The sequence below is a fragment of the Ovis aries genome, chromosome 1 (genome assembly GCF_016772045.2).
Source record: "Ovis aries strain OAR_USU_Benz2616 breed Rambouillet chromosome 1, ARS-UI_Ramb_v3.0, whole genome shotgun sequence".
NCBI lineage: Eukaryota > Metazoa > Chordata > Mammalia > Artiodactyla > Bovidae > Ovis > Ovis aries.
The window spans coordinates 11,718,904-11,740,498 of NC_056054.1; the positions used below are offsets into that span (position 1 = coordinate 11,718,904).

The following is a 21,595-nucleotide window of genomic DNA, read 5'->3' on the forward strand; positions in this document are numbered from 1 at the left end:
ACTTGGGTGGTCACAGGTCTACAACCACACATAGACACCGACATGTGGCCCACGTCGGAGATTTGTGCATGGACACAGCGACACGTGTGCAGACACAGGCCCTGGCACACTGGGGCACAGACCCGTGCACCCAGCTGTGCAGGCCCGCATATGCACACACACGTGAGCACACACAAACACATGCTTACATACACACATGCATGTTACAGACAGGACATATGCTTGGGTTGATAGACATGCCGATAAAGGTGTGTGCACACACAGATAACGTGTACACAGCTGTAGATTCAAAAGCAGGCACAGACAGCTAGCAAATCCCCACTGACTCCACCCACCTGCTCCTCTCTCATCCAGTGGGTGTAGAGGCTTATGGAGCCTGAATTAGAGGCAACCCCCTCCTCCTTCCCCCACCCCCTACAACACACTGCAAAGCACGGGACATAATCTTCCGAAACAGCCTCAGCAACCTGCTGCCAGAATGCGGCACAAGAGGCAGCTCAGGCTCAGCTGTACCCACTGCTGGACCAGGTAAGGCCAGGGGGTATTTGTGCTGAGTTACCGCCCCCACCCCCAGCCCCAAGAGCAGGCTCCCTCTGTAAACTTTTCCCATTCTTCCAGCCTCAATGCACCCGCCTCCTCCATGAAGCCTACCCCTACTGCTCTGCCCGGAGAAGATCTCTCTACCCAACTCCCATCCTGCCCCCCCTAACCAAGTCGGTGGCCTCTTCCCTCAGTGCTCGCCTCCTTGGACCTCATCTCACTTTCCTTGTCCTGTCACAAGCTCTTCAACATCAGGGGGGCTAGGTCTCCACAGCCCCACAGCACAGGGCCTGGCCCTTTGATTGTACTCAACACCAGTTTCCATAATTGGACTGGCTACTCTTTTTCTTCTCTTTACACTGAAAAATCCACCCTCCACCTTGGCATTTTGCAAAACCAGTTAATCTGGGGACTTCCAGGGAAAACTGAATGTCACTTCCTAGAGACAAATGGCTTGCTTAGGCCTAATTAAGTTCATTTCCGTCCCTGTTTCGAGGTCCCTCCTTGCTGACTCCTGTGTGCTTAGCCTGGAAACAAGCCTGCTTGCTGGTCTCTACAGCCCCGCCTACCTCAGGGAGGGCTGCGGCAGCACCGGGCCAGGGTCCCAGGCAGGCCGGCCCCTCCCACCTGCTGGGCTCACTGCCCATACGCAGGGCTTGGTGTCTGCATCCTGGCTGCACTGTCCACTCAGCCATGCTCCATTTCCCCGCTAACAGCACTCTGGTTTTCCTTTGGGGAACAACTGCTCCCCCATGTTCAGTCCACATGACTCAGAAGGGCTCTGTTCCCACTCTAGGGACACAGAATCTGTCCCCCCCACCCCCACCCCAGTCAATCAGCGCACACATTGCTTGAGGTATAGGTACAAGACGGATGTGAGATGCCAGTTGGTCTTAGCAGATGACTCCCAGGAGTTGTGCCAAGGCAACTGGTAAGAGATAACTCTCTTTAAATTTAACTTCAAATTGGGGTGGGAGGGAGTGAGTCTGGGGGTCACCACTTAGAACCTGAGAAGGATTCCAACAGGGCAGAAGTCAGGACACATAGAAAGAAATTAAGCCCTATAGATGTGTGTGTGTGCTAAGTCGCTTCAGTAGTGTCCAACTCTGTGCGACCCTGTGGACTGTAGCCCACCAGGCTCCTCTGTCTGTGGACTTCTCCAGGCAAGAATACTGCGGTGGGTAGCCATTCCCTTCTTCAGGGGATCTTCCCAACCCAGGGATTGAACCTGGGTTTCCTGCTTTGCAGGCAGATTCTTTACCACCTGAACTACCAGGGAGTTATCTCTGCTGGGGAGGACAGATATTTCTCTAGGACCTAAGCCTCCCAAAGAGCTTCCAAACAAGCTTTGCCATGATTGTGGGCATCAGGAACCCCTGGTCCCCTGGCTAGTCTCAGATCCAGGTGTGTGGCTGGGAGAGGGCTCTGGAGTCCTAGAGGGATCTGGATCAAACAGGGACCCCAGTACCTCCTAATACCAGACTTGATGGGGGCAGGAAGGGGATATCAGGTAATCTTAGCAGAGGAGGGAAGGGCCGCAAGCTCTCCCAAACACACACCCCCACCCTTACCCTCCCTCCTCAACGAACCCCAGAAGTCCTTGGTTTGGCTGAATGCTTCTGCCTGCTCACACCTGTTACCCTGCGAGGCTCTGAGCACACATTTTGCTCCTACTGGCTCAGTTTTCAGACCCAGGTACAGCATCAGTAGGCACATGGGCTTTGGGGACCCAGGACATGAGGACAGGGACAGTGTGGATGCTGGGGAAGAGCCATCAGAGCCTTCTTGTCAGCCAAGCTCATTGCCCCGTGTAATACACAGTGACCCACATTCTCTCACAGCAAGTGTCAGAACTCCTTCCCATCAGCGTATTCCCGAAGGAGACCAGAGGCTCATCCTAGCCCAGCCCAGCAGAGGACTAGGTTCTTCGTTTGCCTGAGATTAGCACTCCTTCCTGGCTGCTTCCCTAATCAATCTCTCTCAAAATATCTGCAGTGAATCATGGTTGTTGAAGTCATGCTTTTCACTTACAAAGCACTTCTGCATTCATTACCCTATTTAACCATCTCCCTGTCCTAGAAGACATACAGAGTAGGTGCTTTGGTTCCAATATTCAGATAAAGAAATTGAGGCCCATAAAGGTTAAGTGATCCTCCCAAGATTCTGCAGAATGTTAGCCATGGGATCAAAATTCAAGACCCAATCTTTTGGGCTCTTAGGCTGGGCCCTTTATTTTTTAACCCCAGCTTTTTCTAAGCCCCTTCCTTTCATTCTTGATATAAATTTGGCTTGTGCGCAGATTAGGGTTGCATGGCAAAACTCGAGAGGCAAACACTGTTGGTCCCTGGAATAATCGTTCTTGATATTCTGTAACTGATGACTTGGCATCCATGGGCCAAACTAATGACCAAAGTTGTTTGTATCCCTAGTACCTGTGTTTTCCTGGCACACCAAAATCATATTATAAACTCTTCAGTCACAAGCTCCCAAATCTGTGTTTTGCTTCCTACCCCATATGGGATGGTGGCACCTAACAAATTCCACCTAGTAGTAACAGGGGCAATCTTATAGCGGTTCAGTCACTCAGTCATGTCTGACTCTTTTGCAACCCCATGGACTGTAGCCCACCAGGCTCCTCTGTCCACGGGATTTTCCATGCAAGAATACTGGAGTGGGTTGCCATTGCCTTCTCCATGGGATCTTCCTGGACCAGGGATCAAGCCCACATCTCCTGCATTGGCAGGAGAATTCTTTATCACTTGAGCCACCAGGGAATAAGTAATAGAGGCTCTAGAGTAATAAAGGCTCTTGCCTGTGTCTTTCCCTTGCTCCTACCTCCTGACCAGCCTTGCATGTAGCCCTAGGTGCCATGGTGTGCCCCCTTCGGCTTTTAGGGAACTGTAAGTAACAACTCATCTTTTCGTGCCATTGACCTCTCTGTGTTATCACTTAGTCATATCTACTCTTTAGATCCCAGGTACATTTTAAAGCAGTTCTACCTGTAGTGGGTTGCAGTGATGACTCCAATTTCCACCCTTCCCTACATCCCCATCCTTTGCTGTGTAACTTTGCAGTGCCCTCTAACTGTGGGCAGGTGACTTGCTCTACCCACGACACTGGGCTCAACTGTGGGAACTGTTTTGGCCAATGGGGTATCAGCAGGCATGACGAAATCAAATACTTGTAATGGAATTGTACACTGGTTTTGGTCTTTTCCCCTCTGCCATCGTCATGACCACATGCGTGGGGTGGCCTGCTGGAGGTACCCTCTCATCTCAGCCAAGGCCGGTCTATTTCAGCCAACACTCAGCCGACCCCTGGGCAGATGAGTGATCCAGCTGAGACCTGAATAACTGCCTGGCCCATTTCATTCAGTCACTGACTCTACAGACTTGTGAGCTAAACAGATGCTTATTATTTCAAGCCACATTGTTTTGGGGTGGTTTGTTATACAGAATTATCATCGAAATAGATAACTGATGTCCCCTCTTCTAGCATATTAAGAGAACCATTGATTTTGGTGGCTGTGTGCCAGCCCTAAGAAATGACTCATGGTAGGTGAAATCAATCAGTAGGAGTCCCATTCCTATCTGAATGGGATGTTTAGGGTAGTGGGCACAGACTCAATGAACTGGATAGGGTGGTATGCTGGAAGGTTCTGAGACAGATTTTCCTCCCTGAACAGGCACAAATCACACTAAGAAAAATTCCTTTGTCTTCTACCTCTTTCCTTCCCACATCCTGGGGTATCATCACACGAGGATCTGATATTTGGAGCTGGAGCATCTTTATTGTGACCATGAGAGGGAAAGTTACGGGAACTGCAGGGATACTGATCCAGCATTCTGACTCGGATGGACTGCTAAACTTGTCCTGGAAGGGCCCGTCTCCAGACTTCTTGTCAGTGAGATAACTAAGTGGCTACTGCTCCAGTCAGTTTGAGTTGGGTTGTCTGTTACTTACAGCCAAAATATCCTAATGGAAACAACCCCCAAAGCAAATATAGTCAAAGCCTCCTATTAAGCGCTTCCCACTTCATGGGCTCGATGACCCACAAGCTGTCCCCTTGAAATATCCTGATTCTGGGAGCATACTTCCTACTAATACTATTCTTCATCAAAGTCATATTATTGTTTGACTGAATACCTAGTACTAAGGGTCTTCTTAACTAAACCAATGCCATTACTGACTACCCTACGTTTTAAAATGTTTGTTGAATCGAATTAAATATAAAAATTGAATAAAATGATAAATACTGAAGGAAAAAGTGTGTTGGGCATTGGGAAAGGTGAAGAAATGAAGATGCTATCCCATCTTCTTTTAAGAAGTTAATCATATTGTAGGGGAGTGAGTGCCCACCCAGAAGCCACTGGTCGTCAGAGCCAAAAATCAGGTGTTGTGTACATACAATCAGAGCTAGACATCCACGGGGAGAGGAGGTTCTAGATCTCAGCATCTGCTTGGACCAGTCTCACCAGGACCACCTTGAGGCCACAGCATCTTCCTCTGCAAAGCCTCTTTCTCTACCTGCATCCAGCATATGGAGGCCCCAGTCCTGCTGGGCAGCAGTTTACGTCAGTGTCTCCTGCGGCCACTCTGTGCCCATGACACTCCTACATAATTTCAATACGATCCGTTCATATCTAATTCTTCTCTCCTATGCTGGCCCCAAGTTCTCTTCCAAGCAACCCTTTTGTGCCTGCCTGGACCAATATGGCCACCTCTGCCCCAGTCTTCTTGCTCCACGTTCTCCCTCTAACTCTCTGCACATTGCTGTCAGTTCAGTTCAGTCGCTCAGTCGTGTCTAACCCTTTGCGACCCCATGGACTGCAGCACGCCAGGCTTCCCTGTCTATCATAAACTCCTGGAGCTTGCTCAAACTCATGTCCATCGAGTCGGTGATGCCATCCAACCACCTTATCCTCTGTCGTCCCCTTCTCCTCCTGCCTTCAATCTTTCCCAACATCAAGGTCTTTTCCAATGAGTCAGTTCTTCACATCAGGTGGCCAGCTGTCAGTACCACCCTTTTCTAAAACTCTGCTTTTATTATTCTATGTCTTTGTTCAACAATACTCAATGGTCTTCAGCCGCTTACAAGGTAAAGTCTGAACTCTGAAGCTAGACTGCAGAGACCTTGCCCACAGCCTGATACACACTGTATATCTGATCTTTTCCTCCCACCTACCATACTGGGATCCCCTGTGGTTCCTCCTTCGTATAATGCCTTCATGACTCCTCTTCCTGTCCACCCATCCTCAAAGCCAGGCTCATGTCGCTGTTCCTCTGGTATCAGCCCACACTAGCCAAGGTCATGGAGCTTCCCCTCTCCAAGTGCCTCTAGCTCTGACTGTATGAACATGTCACTTGGTTCTTAGCTCTGATGGCCAGGAAAAGACCAGTGAGCTCTGGGTGGGCACTCACTCCCCTTCAATATGACTAACTTCTCAAAAGAAGATGGGATAACTTCATCTTTATTTCTTCTTCCTTACCAGTGCCCAACAAGCCGTTTCCTGCCATATTTAATTACAGTTTATTTCCATTTTATTTTCAGCTCAACTCAACTCAACAAATATTTAAACAGTATTCATTGTACCAGGTGCTGTGCTAAACGCCAGAGGCACAGAAGGTTCATGGTCTGGATGCAGAAACAGGCTCCGAGACAGACAATCATTCATAGTGGTGCATGAAGACAGACAAAAACACAGGGCTGCGGTGACGCAGGCTGAGACTTGGAGCTGGGCAGCAGCGCCTCTCAATGGCTGGGGGCAGTGAGCAGGGGTTGGGGGGATCTCTGCCACCCAAGATCTACCGTCTGGTGCTTCGGATAGAGCAGGAACTCAAGAGATGCTTGTTGAATCCCGAGTTAACGAAACAACTTCTGAGCGTCTCTTCTGAGGGAGTCTCTCCCCACTACCCTGACTCCCCATTAGGAGGTAATCAAGAGCTGACATCCAATCACAGGGAGCTGAGAGCTGGAGGGCTCTCTCCAAACTGGCTGCTATAGTTCTTGGCTTGTCACGTGGCAGAGGAGGGCCAGATGGGTTAAGTGACTTGCCAAGGTCACTCTCTAAGAGGCAGGGCTAAGAAACGTTTTGGGACTTGAGTCTTTGGAAAGAAGGAGGCAGAGAGGAAATAGCTCTGTGCTGCTCAGCTATTAAGTGCAGGGTCAGCCCACATCATGCACTGTTTGGTTTGAGTCCAGAGTCTGTGCTCACAGCCCCACAGCACAGAGCTGGATGTGTGTGCTTCTGGTGAGAAAGTGTGAACGTGAGGGTGTGGGCAGGTGTGGGCGTGGCCATGCAGGTGTGAGTGCAGATTGGAGCATGCTGCCTGGGTTGGGGCGGGGGCAGTTCGGGGCAGGTGTGGAGCAGCTTGGGTGGGTGTTGCTGGTGCGCACGGGGTTGTGGGTGAGTGCAGGGCGAGCATCAGTGTGACTGGATGAGGCTTGGGTGTAAGTGTGGACAGGACGGCTGGGCTGGGCAAGCAGCAAAGAACCTGATCCCGGGGCTCTGCCACCCTCCCCTCCTGCTCTTGGTGCGGCCAGGCGTGGCTACTCACCGGTGCTGTCGTCATAGACCACAGTGGCCGACCGCCACTTGAGGTACTGCACCAGGTCGAGGATGGCATGGCTGAGAGATGCGTAGTCCGGGTACAGGTTCACGTAGAAGGTGTCTTTGTTGTCCAGCGGGTGGTGCTTCCAGCGCAGCTGGATGTGGGGCACCTCCAGCGCGTTGCAGATGGATTGGACGGCATTGGTGCAGGAGCCCTGGGACGGCCCGAAGATGGCCACCACCCCCAGCGCCAGCTGGTCGCAGGCTGCAACGGGAGGAGGGAGGCAAGGACAGTACAGGGGTCATGCCGTCTCATCAGGCAGCCGGGCACTGTGAGCATGAGTGGCTGTGAGCCTGATGACCACTCTGAGGCTGCACCACTGATGAGCTCTCTGAACCTCAGTTTCTGCATCTCAAAACTGGGGTTGTAATAGTCCTGGCCTTAGAGAATCATAGGAAAGTTGAATGAGATAATGAGTATACACTGTTGAGGGGAATGTCAGTTGGTGTAGCCACTATGGAAAACAATATGGAGGTTGCTTAAAAGGCTAGAAGTAGAGTCACCAAATGACCCTGCAATCCCACTCCTGGGCATGTATCTGGAGAAAGCTCTAATTCAAAGAAATACATGTACCCCCTTGTTCATCACAGCACTGTTTACAATGGCCAAGACATGGAGACAACCTAAACGTCTATCGACAGATGATGGATGAAGAACATGTGGCATACAGGGGCACATGTGCGTGCCCACACACACACATACACACACACACACACACTGGAATATTAGCCATAAAAAATGAAATAATGCCATTTGTGGCAATGTGGGTGGACCCAGAAATTATCATACTAACTGAAGTAAGTTGGACAGAGAAAGACAAATATCATGGTACCACTTATATGTGAAATCTGAAAAAAAAAATGATACAAATGAACTTATTTACAAAACAGAAATAGACCCACAGACACAGAAAACAAATTTATGATTACCAAGGGGGAAAGAGGCATAGGGATAAACTAGGAGTTTGGAATTAACAGATATACTCTGCCATATGTGAAATAGATAATCAACAAGGCCCTACTACACAGCACGGGGAACTATACTCAGTATTAAATGTGTGTGTGTGTGTGCGTGTGTGTGTGCGTGTGTGTGTAGTTCAATCACTTTGCTGTGCACCTGAAACTAACCCAACATTGTAAACCACACTGTAACGCTTCAGTTAAAAAAAAGACAGCACAGCACTCATGAAGCAGAAATGATGATTGTGTATCAACAGTGCTTAACAGTATCTGGTGCTTAACTGACAACTGCTGAGTGAATGGAGGCTGAATCCCTGCCTTCAAACAGCTACTCGTCTTGCCGGAGGCCCAAGGGCTTAGGCAGCTCAGAAGGCAAATGCTTCTGGGAAGGGCAAGAAACACGGGGCACAGCAGAAGCATGAAATGAGTAGGAACCAGGGCAGCTGGGGCTCAAAGCAGGGCACAGGCTCATGCAGGGACCATGCCTAAAAGAGCCATAAGGTGGGAGCTCAGGGGCGGCCCTGGGGAGGGCTCCGCAGGAGCCACTGCCCCTTCTCTGGCAGCTATCTCTAGTTTTCCTCTGGGCTCCACTGCCTTTCCCACTTCCAGCCTCTGAGCGGCAGGGCGAGAGGCTCTATCTAGCTGGACTGTTCACTCACCACCCCCAGGCCAGTCATTGGTTGGGAGGCTGGTCATGTGACTAGTTGGAGCCAATGGGATGGCATGAGACCTCTCACTAAAAAGGGGAAACTTCCTGCTATAACTGGATCTGGGAGGAGGTAAGATCTGGAGGTAGTGTAGCCTCTGGTGCTCACAGAAAAACCCTGGTGCTTGTCTGTGAATGGAGTCATTGTGGAGGAGAGCAGAGCTAAGAGACAGAAAGAAATATGGGCCCCGTGATCAAGCGGCACCCTGGACTTCCGTTACCTGAACCAATAGGTTCTCTTTTTGCTTAAGCCAGTTAGGATTTGGCTTTCTGCCACTTGCAACCCTCAACGCAGCATTGTGGCCACCAGCTTGTGGCCATGGGAATGACACAGTGCGCACATATATGAACACGCGATGCATGTGGGAGGAGGCAAGACATGGATGAATAGTGGATTCACACATGTCCTGGCTGCCTCAAGGGCCTCTGGGAAAGGCCTGGGCTCTGACCTACCCCTAAAGCTTGCAAAGCCCAGGGCCAGAGATCAAATAGAGGCCCACATATCAAGTGGCTAAATATTTAAATACTTTTAAGTCAAGCTAACAAACTGTTTTATAAAACATGCCCTTTCCTTCTACCTTGGCAAATATGCTCAAAACAACCTGGAAAGTCAGGTGAGAATGGAGACTTCTTCAACTCAGTGATGTGGGGAGGGGTGGTACCAGCTCCCCCACTCCCCGCCCCCTCCTCTTTGACCACTGGTTTCATATTGAACCATAAAGGGCCTTGAACGCGTCATATGGACACCCTACTTCTCATGTCCAAGCTCTGTCCACACCCCTTATAAGGAGCTGTCTACTGGCTGCCCCTGGACAGGGCCTAGGAGTATGACCGTGGCAGCGTGGCTGTACCTCCAGAGGATGGCTCATGTAGGCTTGGAGGCGAGCACAGAGCCAACTGGGCTGAGGACTGTAAGAGGGATCTTGAAGGGAATGATTTTGATATTGACTGTGAGATGGTAACGGAACTGTCGTGACAGTTATGATAGTCATGATGGTGTCTTCAGACCACGTTGTGAGGCTGTTGATGATCATGGTGATGGCACTGGTGGGGTGGGGCGGTGATGATGCTGTAACAATGGGGGGGTGGTGACGAGGGGATTGACGACGATAAATACGTCAGTGTCACGCAAGTAATGGTGATGATGATGGTGGGAATGAAGATGGTAGTGCTGATGAGAGAGGAGGTGATAGCCACGTTGATGGTGATAACAGTGGTGTTGATGGCGGTGACGATGTTGGTGGTGATGAGAGGCGAGGAGGATGCTGATGATTCGAGAGTGATGTTGGCAAGGATGTGGATGGAGCTGGAAGCAACTTTGATGGCACGGATAAGATTGGTCATGATCATGTTGATGCTATGACTGCAATGGAGGCAACGATAGGGGAATGGTGGTGGTGATGTTGGCGTGGATGAGACTGGTGATGATGAAGACGCTGCTGTCACTGCTGTGATGCTGCTGCTGCCGATGGCAGTGCTGACGCTTCAGGAGTGGGGGTGATGCCATGACTGACAGGGGCAATAGTGACTGTGGTGACGGGCAGTGGGGTTGAGGTGTTGATAGCGGTGATGACAGTGTGATATGATGACGGTGACCACACTGGGCTTCATTCTGCCAGAGATGCAATGACCAGATCCCACTGCTGGGTTACAGGAGAGGTAAGCCCTGCCTTTCACCTGTTCCTTCTCTGTGGCCTCTCTCCACATCCCTTTTCCCTTCATGTTCCTTCCACCCTCTGAGGGGCTTCCGGCCTGGAAGAATACTGCTGCCCCAAAGGGATGAGAGTAGGGTTATAGCAGCCGCAGCTTTATCTCCAGATGTTTCCAGGGCAGCAGCCAACTCTTGTTCTGGCAGCCCTGAACACATACAGCAGTAATTACATTATTTGTAACTTCAATTTTGAATCCATTTTCTGGTCATTTTACAGTAACTCAGTGGTTCACAGTCATTGCAGGAGTCCACAGCCTGAACGCACCCCCACCCCGCCGCCCCCTTTCCATGGCAATTGTAGTTATAGCAAAAATTATCCCAATCAATTTGTGTCTTAAAAGGAACTGAGCTGCCCAGAGAATAAATGAAGGCAGAGGAGCCTGGGGAGGGCTGGGTCGATTCCAGGCTCACTCCGGTCAGGCTTGGAAGAAAACACAGACGCTCTCTGAGTTGTTGGCTCAAGCACTGCCTGGCAGTCACTCTTCTTTTAATTTTCCACAAAACATTTAAAAATAAAGACAATAAGTGAATGTCCCTGTTAATGGGAAAAGACCTTCTGGGCCTCATGTGGAGGGAAGGACTGATTTAACCAGGGCTGGCCGGGCAGGCGGTGCCAGGCTCTCTGCCTCTGCATCCCCTCAACCCACAGGACCTGAGGTGGCTGGGTCCAGCTGTGATGAGACTCTGCCCAGAAAAAATGAATTACCATTGGGTTAATTAGAATGAGGCCCAAGCTCACCCCCCTGGAAGAGTCCTAATGATGCTCCCAAGAAATACATTTTTAAAAACCAAAGATCAAAAGGAAAAATAAAGATCACAGAACACGGGGTTCCCCGAGGGATAGAGGGTACCCAATGGGGAGTACGAGCCAACAGCAGAAATGCCTTCAGGGTCAGACAGCGATGATTCTAACCACAGCAGGGGTCTGTCTTAGGTGTGTTATCAGAAGGACATTAAGGGAGAGTGACAGTAGACAGGAGCCACTTAATTTTTTTATTGAGATATAATATAATTCAGTGGAGTGCATTAATTTTAAGCATAGACTTCTATGAATTTTTACATATAAATGTACTCATGTAACTACTACTTAGATCAGAATACAGAACATTTGCAACACCTAAGAAGGTTCTATCTTCCCCTTTCCAGTTTATATCCACTGGACTCCCTCCTCCAAAAGTAATCACTGTTCATTCACTCAACAATGTCTGTGAGCCTCATCCATGATGGTATGCATAGCAAGAGTTGCTTCTGTTTTTATTGCTGATTCAATTCCATTGTATAGCTGTACCTCCCCCATCTATCCATTCTGCTGTTGATGGACCTTTCATTTATTTCCAACTTTGGCTATTATCAAGAAAGTGGCTAGGAATATCCTTACACACATATATTCCGCTTTAGTAAATATTTCCACACAGTTCTCCTGAGAAGTTGAACCAGTTTTCACTCCCACCAGCATTATGTAGAAAAAATATACCTCAACTCATACCTCCCACCCTACCCAGAAAATCAATTTGAGACAGATCATAAAGCTAACTCTGAAAGATAAAACAATCGAACTTCTAGAAGAGAACATAGGAGAATATCTTCATGACCTTAGGATAGAAAAAAACAGAACACAAAAGGCATTAGCCATAATGGAAACATTGATAAATTGGACTCCTTTGAATGAAAAACTTTGCTCCCCAAAAGATACTACTAAGAGAGTGAGGAGGCAAGCTCATTGGCAATAAATATATGCAATAGGTATATGCAACAAAGGACACGTGTCCAGAATGTATAAAGACTCCTACAAATCAATAAGAAAATGACAAGCAATTCAATTTTCAAAAGTGGTTGAAAGCCTCGAAAAGACACTCCAGGAAAGAGAAGCTCCAAATGATCTATTAGCATATGAAAAGATGCTCAATAACTCTGGTCATCAGGGAAATACAAAATAAAACCACAGTGAGACATCCGCCACATAAACCACCAAAAATAAAACATACTTCACCACAAGTTAGCAAAGACATAGAGCAACCACAACTGTCCTGCTTTACTGCAGGGGCATGGGGTGCTAATTGGTACAGCAATTAGTTGGAAAACTGTTAGGCTGAACATATGCACACTGGATGACTTCACATTTCCACTCCTAGGTATGCATCCTAGGAAATCAACCCTGAATATTCATTGGAAGGACTGATACTGAAGCTGAAGCTCCAATACTTTGGCCACCTGATACGAAGAGCTGACTCACTGGAAAAGACCCTGATGCTGGGAAAGATTGAAGGCAGGAGGAGAAGGGGACAACAGAGGATGAGATAGTTGGATGGCATCACCAAATCAAAGGGCATGAGTTTGAACAAACTCTGAGGGATAGTGAAGGACAGGGAAGCCTGGCATGCTGCATTCCATGGGGTCTCAAAGAGTCGGACATGACTGAGCGACTGAACAACAACAAGGTATGCAGCCAATGAAAAATGTGCGTGTTTGTGCGCCAAAAGATATCCACAAGAATGTTCCTAGCAGGAGCACTCTGTGGCCTCACATGGAAACAACTCAAATGTTCAACAGTAAATTTGCTCTTCAAAAATTGTGGCCTATTCATATAATGGAATACTATGCGACAATGAAGAACAAGAGACCACTGTTACATCTGGCAGCAGAGATGAATCTCAAGATCTATTGAAGGGTGAAGGAAGCGAGACTCAGAAAAGTATATATTGGTATTCTATTCAGGGAAAGTTCAAAGACAAGCAAAACTAGCGTATGGCACCAGAACCATGATTCTGTATTTACGTCATCGAGGAGGCAAACTGACGTGCCACTGAGCGGAAGCAATGGAGCAATCACATAATATACCCACACACCCATATCCGCACAGCCAGGGGTCAGAGATGTGATGGGAAGTTCCAGGGTTTTAAGAGATGGAAGCAGGGAAATCTGACCTTGTCGATGGGATTGGGGAGGGCTCCCTGAGGACCAGGAGGCTAAGAGGAGAGGGAGGAGTTATTTAGACAAAGAGGTGGGATGGGGAAAGGGAGTTATAAGCAGAGGGAACAGCATGTGCAAAAGCCCTGAGGTGGGAGGAAGCATGGTGTCCTGAGGACAGCAGGGACGATTAGAACCCAGAGACAGAGGGGCAAGCGATGCAGATGTGGCTGGTGTGGCTGGTAGTAGACTAGACAGGCCTGCAAACAAGTCATGTGACCTCCTGTAGGATGGGGAGGGGCTGTGGCTTTGGTCATTTGGACCAATCTATTGGACTTCCATAGCTGAGTGTCTCCATCTCAGGTCTGCTCACCCACCGCCAGGCAATTCCACATAGTGTGGGACTGTGAGTTCCCACTGGAGGAAGCTTCTCGGCAGGCTCTGAAACTCTGCTCCTGGCTCACTGCTGGGCAAGGTCTCTGCACTGAATGGCTTGTGCACCACTAGAGAGTTATCATAGTCTTTTAGTGGATTTTAGGGGAAATGGACAGAAGGCGCAGCCTGGTCCTCTGGGGTGGTTGTGTGCATACAGACCTCTGTGTTCTGTCTCCAGGCATCGGTTTTGTGTTTTGACCTTTTTACTGAGCAGTTTTGATTGAGGTCAACCATTTTCCAGCTGGACGAGGCCAGGCAGAGGGTGCCAGCATGGACTCTCAGCAGGGAGATGGAGACCTGACTGCACGGTGTTGGCCGCAGTGCTTGCTGGGAGATGGCTAGGAGGATGGAGGTAGGGAGGAGAGCACGCCAGCACCAGAGAAGGTGAGTGATGGAGTGATGGGGAAGGACCACTCTTCAAGGCTAGCAGGGTGAGTGCCCCTAGTTTGTGTGCAGGTTGGCCCTGAGGCAGTGGCCTCAAAAATCTCAGTGACAGCTGTGTTCAATGTCAGAGACCCCTCGATCTTCAGTGCACACGGCAAGAAGGAGCAGGGTGGGTGAGACAGGGACCACCAACGGGAAAGTGCCTGAAGGTGTGAAGCCCCTGACCTGATGGTTCAGTGGGTGAACAGCAAGGCAGCCAATGTAAAAGGAGCAAAGTCTGCTGGTACTTTGTATGAACCAGGCACTGCTCTAATCACAGAGGTGTGCCCATTTTGTAGATGGAGAAGACTGAGTCACTGTGTATTTTGTGCAAGGTCACACAACAAATATCAGAGTGGACAGGGTGCAACTCTGGGCTGTCTGGCTCCAAGCCCATGCTACTCTGCCTTTCTGTACGGAGAGGTTTACTTTACAAGGGGGCTTTGCAAAAGAGCTGGGAGCAGGCAGCACCTTGGCAAGTCTGCACTTGAGAGCCCAGGAGACCTGGATTAGCTACTGGGAAGCCCTTAGAAAGACCAAGGGGATCTTGTGGATGGGCTGTCTTCCCAAGATGCATGGATATCACAGTCAGCTCAGCCTGGGCAGTGGTCCTGGGCAGTGATGCTCAGCCTCCCATGCCCTGTCCTCATACTACGCATTCACAGATTCATTCAATGACCATTTCATTGAGCACTTACTATATGCCAGCCTTTTAGGTGCCAGGCTATATCAGTTAACTAAGAGAGAACCTTCTTTTCAGTGGTGTTGGTAAGGAGGGGAAAGACATTAAATACCTACAATGATTTAATTTAAAATTGTGATAAGGGCCTTGAAGAAGAAAAGTGAGGATCTATAAAAGAATATTATGGGAGGAATGACCTAGGTTTCTCTGGGAACCAAGATTCCTTAGGTCTGAGGGTTTTTTAAAATGGAGTTCCATGGACCTCTAGGGTTCTATGGAAGTTATTCCCAAAGTTATTTAGGCCTTTAAGTTAAATTCTACTTAAACATATGTATGTGGTATTTTTAAAAAGACAGTAACAAAAGGGCGTACTTGTATACTCAGATGTGCTATATGCCACATTGGAAACTGGTAGCTCATTCATGTATAGACAAATTACCATGATTTTTCCATGAGGATCTTAGAATAAAGTTCTCCAGTCCTTTCTGTGCAGGCATTAGAGTTTACTGTAAACATGTCACTAACGTGAAAGAATATAGCCCAGTATTTTAGTTTTGACTTTTTAAAACTCAGGTATGGTGAAAACTGTTTGATTGGATTTACTACAATTATTTTTGTGAATTATGGTTTTATTGTTATTATGCAGCAAAAAAAAAAAAAAAGGAAAACATACTTAAGCTGAGGTCAGTGTCAGACTTCAAATGTCATCCATCACTGGGGTCAAATTGTTGCAGCCACAGACACAGCTGTTTTTGTTTTTAGTAAGTCCTTTTATGGCAAGTAAATGTTGCATGTTTGAATCTCTACATAATCTGTTTTATATATATTTTAAATACCAATTTACTGGGCAGGATTTCAATGAAAGAAAAAGTAAATGTGAAAATGCTGGCTTTGGTTCATAGGCTGTGAAGACCTGGGCTGTCTCCTCACCCATCTAGGATTCCATCGCTCATACCCCACCCCTTCCCAAGGCCCTTCATGGCCTTTGCCTGTGGCCTGGGAACTCCTGATGGACAAACCACTGCTCCTGGGAGGTGACTCAACATAAGCCTAACTGGGCCTGAGGCTGGTCCAAAAACCAGGCAGAAAAGGCTCTAATCCCCAAACCCAGCCAGAGGTTTGGTATGTTTTAAGGACCTTGGACAACAAACACAGGCCTATGCCCCCCAAGGCCAGAAAGAGGACGGTGGGGCAGCACACTCACCCTTCTTGGTGGCCTCGAAACTGTCGTGGAAGTGGATCCTCTGGATGTCATAGGTCAAGGTTGTGTTGGGCAGCAGAGTCCTGTTCCTGTTGATGATGTTGGCAGAAAATCGAAAGGCATGCTCCTCGGCATTCATGACCTGGGCGTTAGGGCCGTCTGCATACTCAAAGATTCCTCCTGCGAGAGATGGGAAAAACTGTGTGTGCTGGTGAAGGAGGAGGTATGCTAAGAAATATGCTTGGCTCAGAAGGTTTTATGGGCAAGATTCTTACCCCAAGTGTTCAACAATATGCCAGATAATCCCCCTATGTAGAAATTGTGCCGGAGCATAAGAAATATGAAAATTCTCCTAGTTCATTTCACTTAGCTGGCAAATTCCTGGTAACAGAGACTGACAAACAGAGCTAAAATGAAACTGACCAACTTATGAATGTTGCTATGAAAATTCTCAGTAGAATGCTGGCAATAGAATCTACCAGAATATTATTATAAGGATAACATACCATGATCACAGAGTTGTATTCCAGGAATGTAAAGTGTGGGTCAATATAGAGAAATCTATGAATATCATTCCATCGCATCAGTAGTTCAAAGAGGAAAAATATGATCAACTCACAAAATGCAGGAAGGCATTTGATAAAATTCAATATCTACTGCTGTTAAGAATGCTTAATAATCTAGCTCTAGAAGAGATACTTACTTGAAGCATCTTCAGCTCAAATTGGCCTTTAATATCAACTAATGGTGAAACACAAGAGGCATGCTCATTAAAGGAAAAAAAGAGGAGGTGTGTGAAGAGTTACATTACACCATTAACCACTGAGATAAGAATGAAATATAACTCAGAGGCACACCTCTTAGGAAGAAAAAAATTCTTATTTGCAAATGATATAAGTGCCTTTGTAAAAACTCTTAAAATAATCCCTAAACATGAAAACCAATAAGAACTAGTAGGAGATTCAAGTTCAGTGACCAGTGAGCACAAATTAAGTGTTACTTTAAATAAACAACAACCAGCAAAAACTTAATGGCCAAAGGATTTCCTTTGCAATATCAGCAAATATTAAATAACTAATCATGAACCAACTCCAATATTAAAAATGACAACGAAACAAAACAAAACTCCTTAGGTGAGGGACATAAAAATAGGAGGCATGTTAAATGAGGAAGCATGTCATGTTGGGCAGTCAGGGTCAAGGATAGAGGTGTCTAAATTACTTTTTCAGTTTAATGTGATTCCAATCAGAATCATAGAATATATATGTATTATATATATATATATAGTGGTCATGTATGGATGTGGGAGTTGGACTGTGAAGAAGGCTGAGTGCCGAAGAATTGATGCTTTTGAACTGTGGTGTTGGAGAAGACTCTTGAGAGTCCCTTGGACTGCAAGGAGATCCAACCAGTCCATTCTGAAGGAGATCAGCCCTGGGATTTCTTTGGAAGGAATGATGCTAAAGCTAGAACTCCAGTACTTTGGCCACCTCATGCGAAGAGTTGACTCATTGGAAAAGACTCTGATGCTGGGAAGGATTGGGGGCAGGAGGAGAAGGGGACGACAGAGGATGAGATGGCTGGATGGCATCACTGACTCGATGGATGTGAGTCTGAGTGAACTCCGGGAGCTGGTGATGGACAGGGAGGCCTGGCGTGCTGCAATTCATGGGGTCGCAAAGAGTCAGACAACTGAGCGACTGAACTGAACTGAACTGATACATACACTTTTTTTTTTTAACTTGACAAAACAGCTCTAAAATACATCTGAAAGACTAAACAGGAGACAGCCTAAACAGAGATGAGAGATGACTTGCACTGCCAGATTTAAAATCTATCATGATGCAAAAATAATTAAAACCAAGCCCTAACGGCATATGAAAACACAGATAAGTCAATAGAATGAGATAAAATCCCCAGAAAGAGGCTCTAGTAGAGATAAATATTTAAGACACGATAAAGATGGCTATTTCCAATCAGAAGGCAGAAGATGAATTATTCATTAATTGTGCTGAGACAATTATTCAATTATTTGGGAGAAGTGTAAGTTAGATTCCAATCTTAAGCCATATATCAAAAAAAAGTTTCAGATGGAGTAAAGATTAAATAGCAAGGAAGTAAGGGAAGGAAGGGAAAAAACACTATAAAAGAACAAAAAGACAATAAATATAAGTGAATATTATATAATTTTGAAGTGGAGGAGGCCTTCCAATAAAGTCAGAAATTATAGGAGAATGATTGATAACTTCATAGAGATAATATAAAATGTGTAGATTTCAAAACCCCCATGAACAAAATTAAATGGTAAACAAACTTGGAAATAATATCAGTAACATGTAAAGGTTGATGCTCTAATTTTACAAAAACCACTTAAAATTCTTTAAAAAGATAAATACTCAAATGAAAATTATGCAAAGAGCAAGCATGGGCTTCTCACAAAAGGAAAGAACAATACAAAGGAACTGTTAATACATGATGAAATGGTCATCCCCGCTAATAATCAAATAAAGTCAGTTTGAGCCAACAGTGAGATACCGTTTTCTGACTGTCCCATTGACAAACAAAAAATAAATGATAGCACTCAGCATTGCCCAGGGGGTTCGGAAACGGACATTTGCTTAACTGTTGGTAGAAGTAGGAACCAGTACATCCTCCTTCCTTGATGGCTATTAGAATATACAAAAAGCCTTAAAAACTCGCAGATCTTTGACTCAACACCTCAGTTTCTAGTAATTGAATTCAACAATGGGTACACAGATCATGTGAAAGGAGGTGGATCTAAAGACACTCAACACCGAAGAAATAGTAAATGAACGGCAATTTTTTTTGTCATTCATTTACTATTACATGGAAATAGCTATATATTTCCATATAATAGCTAGCATTTAATGATTGGGAAATATCCATGATACTGCTTTAAGTGAAAAACAAGAGTTATAAAGCAGAGATGCAGTGTGACCCCACGTTAGAGAAGGAAGAATAAAAAGGAAGATGAGGAGGGATTTATGTCAGTGACAAGAGAAGAGAAGACATTTCAAAGCAACCCCAGTAAACAGTCCTAGGTAATAGATTTCTTAATTTGTTCTTTCTGCTTATTTTCCCCATATAAACCTCTATTTGTAAAAAACAAAACAAAACATTAACTTCATTGAGGTATTATTTACATGAAGAAATTCCACAAAATTCACCCTTTTAGATGTACAATGATTTTTAGTAAATTTACTAAATTGCATAACCATCACCACAATCCAGTTTCAGAACATTTCCAGCAACCCTATAAGATCCCTGGTGTCCACTTACAGTCAATCATTGTTTTCAGTCCCCTCCACGCTCCAGCCTCAGGCAACCATTAATTTACTTTCTGTTTCTAGAGATCTGTCTTTTCTGGGCACTTCCTTTAGATGGAATCATATTACGGGTGGTCTTCGGCATCTGGTTTCTTTCACTGAGCATAATGTTTCTGAGGCTCATCTATGTTGTAGCACGTATCAGGACTTCGTTTCTCTTTATTGTTAAACAGTATTACTATGTATGGCTGTACCATATCTTATTTACCCATTCACCACCAGTTGATGGGTATCCAGGTTGTTTCATTGTTTTAAAAAATGATTTTTTGAATGTTTAAAAAAGTGAACAAATAAATCTGTTCTCCCCAGCCCCATGCTGGTATTCCAGCAGGGTTACGGTTCGTAACACAGAGTGTGCCTGCACGTGAGTCTGTGTGGGGCTGCAGCACGTCCATAAAAGAAGACAAGGAGAACACCGCCTCAGATGTTAAGAGGAGGTCTCTCTGAGTGGAAGGATTATGGATGATTTTAATTTCCTTCTTTGTGTTTTTCTGTATTTCCAAAAAGTTCTGCAGTGAACATGTGTGATATTTCTAATCAGAAAAGCCATCATGTGATGGTGCGTATGTGCTTAGAGGAAAATAAGTGATCAAAATACCATATGATCCAGTAATTCCATTTTCTACAGATACAAATTTAGAAGAAGTTAGAGAGTTAGAGACACATAAACATTTATGTATAAGGATATTTTTGACATAATATTGAAAAAATAGAAACAACTCGATGTTCAAAGCAGAAGACTGCTCAATGTATTAAAATCCACCCATATGGCAGAACAACTTGTAGGCATTAACAGTCAGGGAATAGGATGGCAGGATGTGGTGTCCGGGATTTGCTTCAAAATAATATGGGTGGAGTAGAAGTGAAGGGAATGCAGATAGGATAGGAAGAGTCATGGGTTGTTGGTCCAGGTGGTGAGTACACAGGGATTCACTATCCCATTCTCCCTAAGCACAAGCTTATATAAGCATATCTTCCATGATAAAATTGCCTTCAAAATCATGGTATATAAGGTAACAATAACAAATCACAGTCATGCAATCAGAGAAGAGACAGCATTACTTGAAGATGCTTATTACCATTTTCTTAAAAACTCAAGAGAGTCATATCAAAACCTAGTAGAAAGTAAACAGAAAGCTCATCAAGGGGCCAGCACATAAAAACGTATATAGAAAAATGTATAGCTTTCTTATAAATCAGCAATAAACAGTGAGGAATTACAAGGGAAAAAAGAAACCCTATTCACAAAAGCAACTGCAAAAAAATAAAATACTTTACAATAAACGTGCAATTCCTATATCAAGAAAACTACAAAACTTTACTGGGGGACATAAAAGAAGACTTGAATAGATGGAGAGACATAACTTTCTCCTGGAAGGGAAGGCTCAATATTGTAAAGATGTCAGTTCTCCTCAAATTAATTTATAAATTTAATGCAATTCCAATTAAAATCAAAAAGGACATACCAGAAGGGCATACACCAAAATGTTAACAGAGGTTCTTTCTAGAAAGTAAAAAGATAATGGATTCCTTTTGCTTAGTGCTTTTCTCCCCCAAGTGTTCTGCAATGAAGAAGAGCTTTGGCAAAAAGGAAAAAAGCTTTTAAAAAATGCTCTTAAAAAATATTTAATGATACCGGAAATGCTCATTCTGCTTCCCCCGAAAGGCAACAAAGTAATATTACAGTATGAAACCTATTTATCAAATAAAAAGCACATAACTGCATTTATAGAAAAAAGACTGGAAGGATTTGTACCATGGTACCAGTGAGCTTCTCTGGGAAGAGGAGATTTATAGATACTTTTAGTCTTGCTGTTTGTAGTTTCTTGATTTTTCCAAATTACTTTCTGTGAATGAGTATTATTTTTAATATTTTAAAACATAAACATAAAAAAAAATCTTTACACGAGAAAGTCTAGGGAGAAAACTAGCCATTACGGAGTCCTATCTCAAATGAAAGTCAAAGGTCATGGGAGAAAGGGCCATTTCCTAGGGCTTCACATGTCCTTGCCTGCCTCTCAGACTGTGGCAGGTGGAGGAGGGGAAAGGAGAGAGAGGGGTCTCAAGTCACT

General features: G+C 45.6%; 1 protein-coding gene across 3 annotated transcripts in view; it reads right to left on the reverse strand.

Moving 5' to 3' along the window:
• GRIK3 (glutamate ionotropic receptor kainate type subunit 3) overlaps positions 1-21,595 on the reverse strand; it is a 247,504-nt gene that overhangs the window by 82,891 nt on the left and 143,018 nt on the right. For all 3 annotated transcript variants that reach the window (XM_060399335.1, XM_004001807.5, XM_042245693.2), the window contains exons 2-3: positions 16,180-16,356; positions 7,099-7,356 (exon numbers count right to left, since the gene is read on the reverse strand). In XM_060399335.1, coding sequence (XP_060255318.1) covers positions 7,099-7,356; positions 16,180-16,356 — 435 coding nt within the window. The remainder of the gene's footprint in view (positions 1-7,098; positions 7,357-16,179; positions 16,357-21,595) is intronic.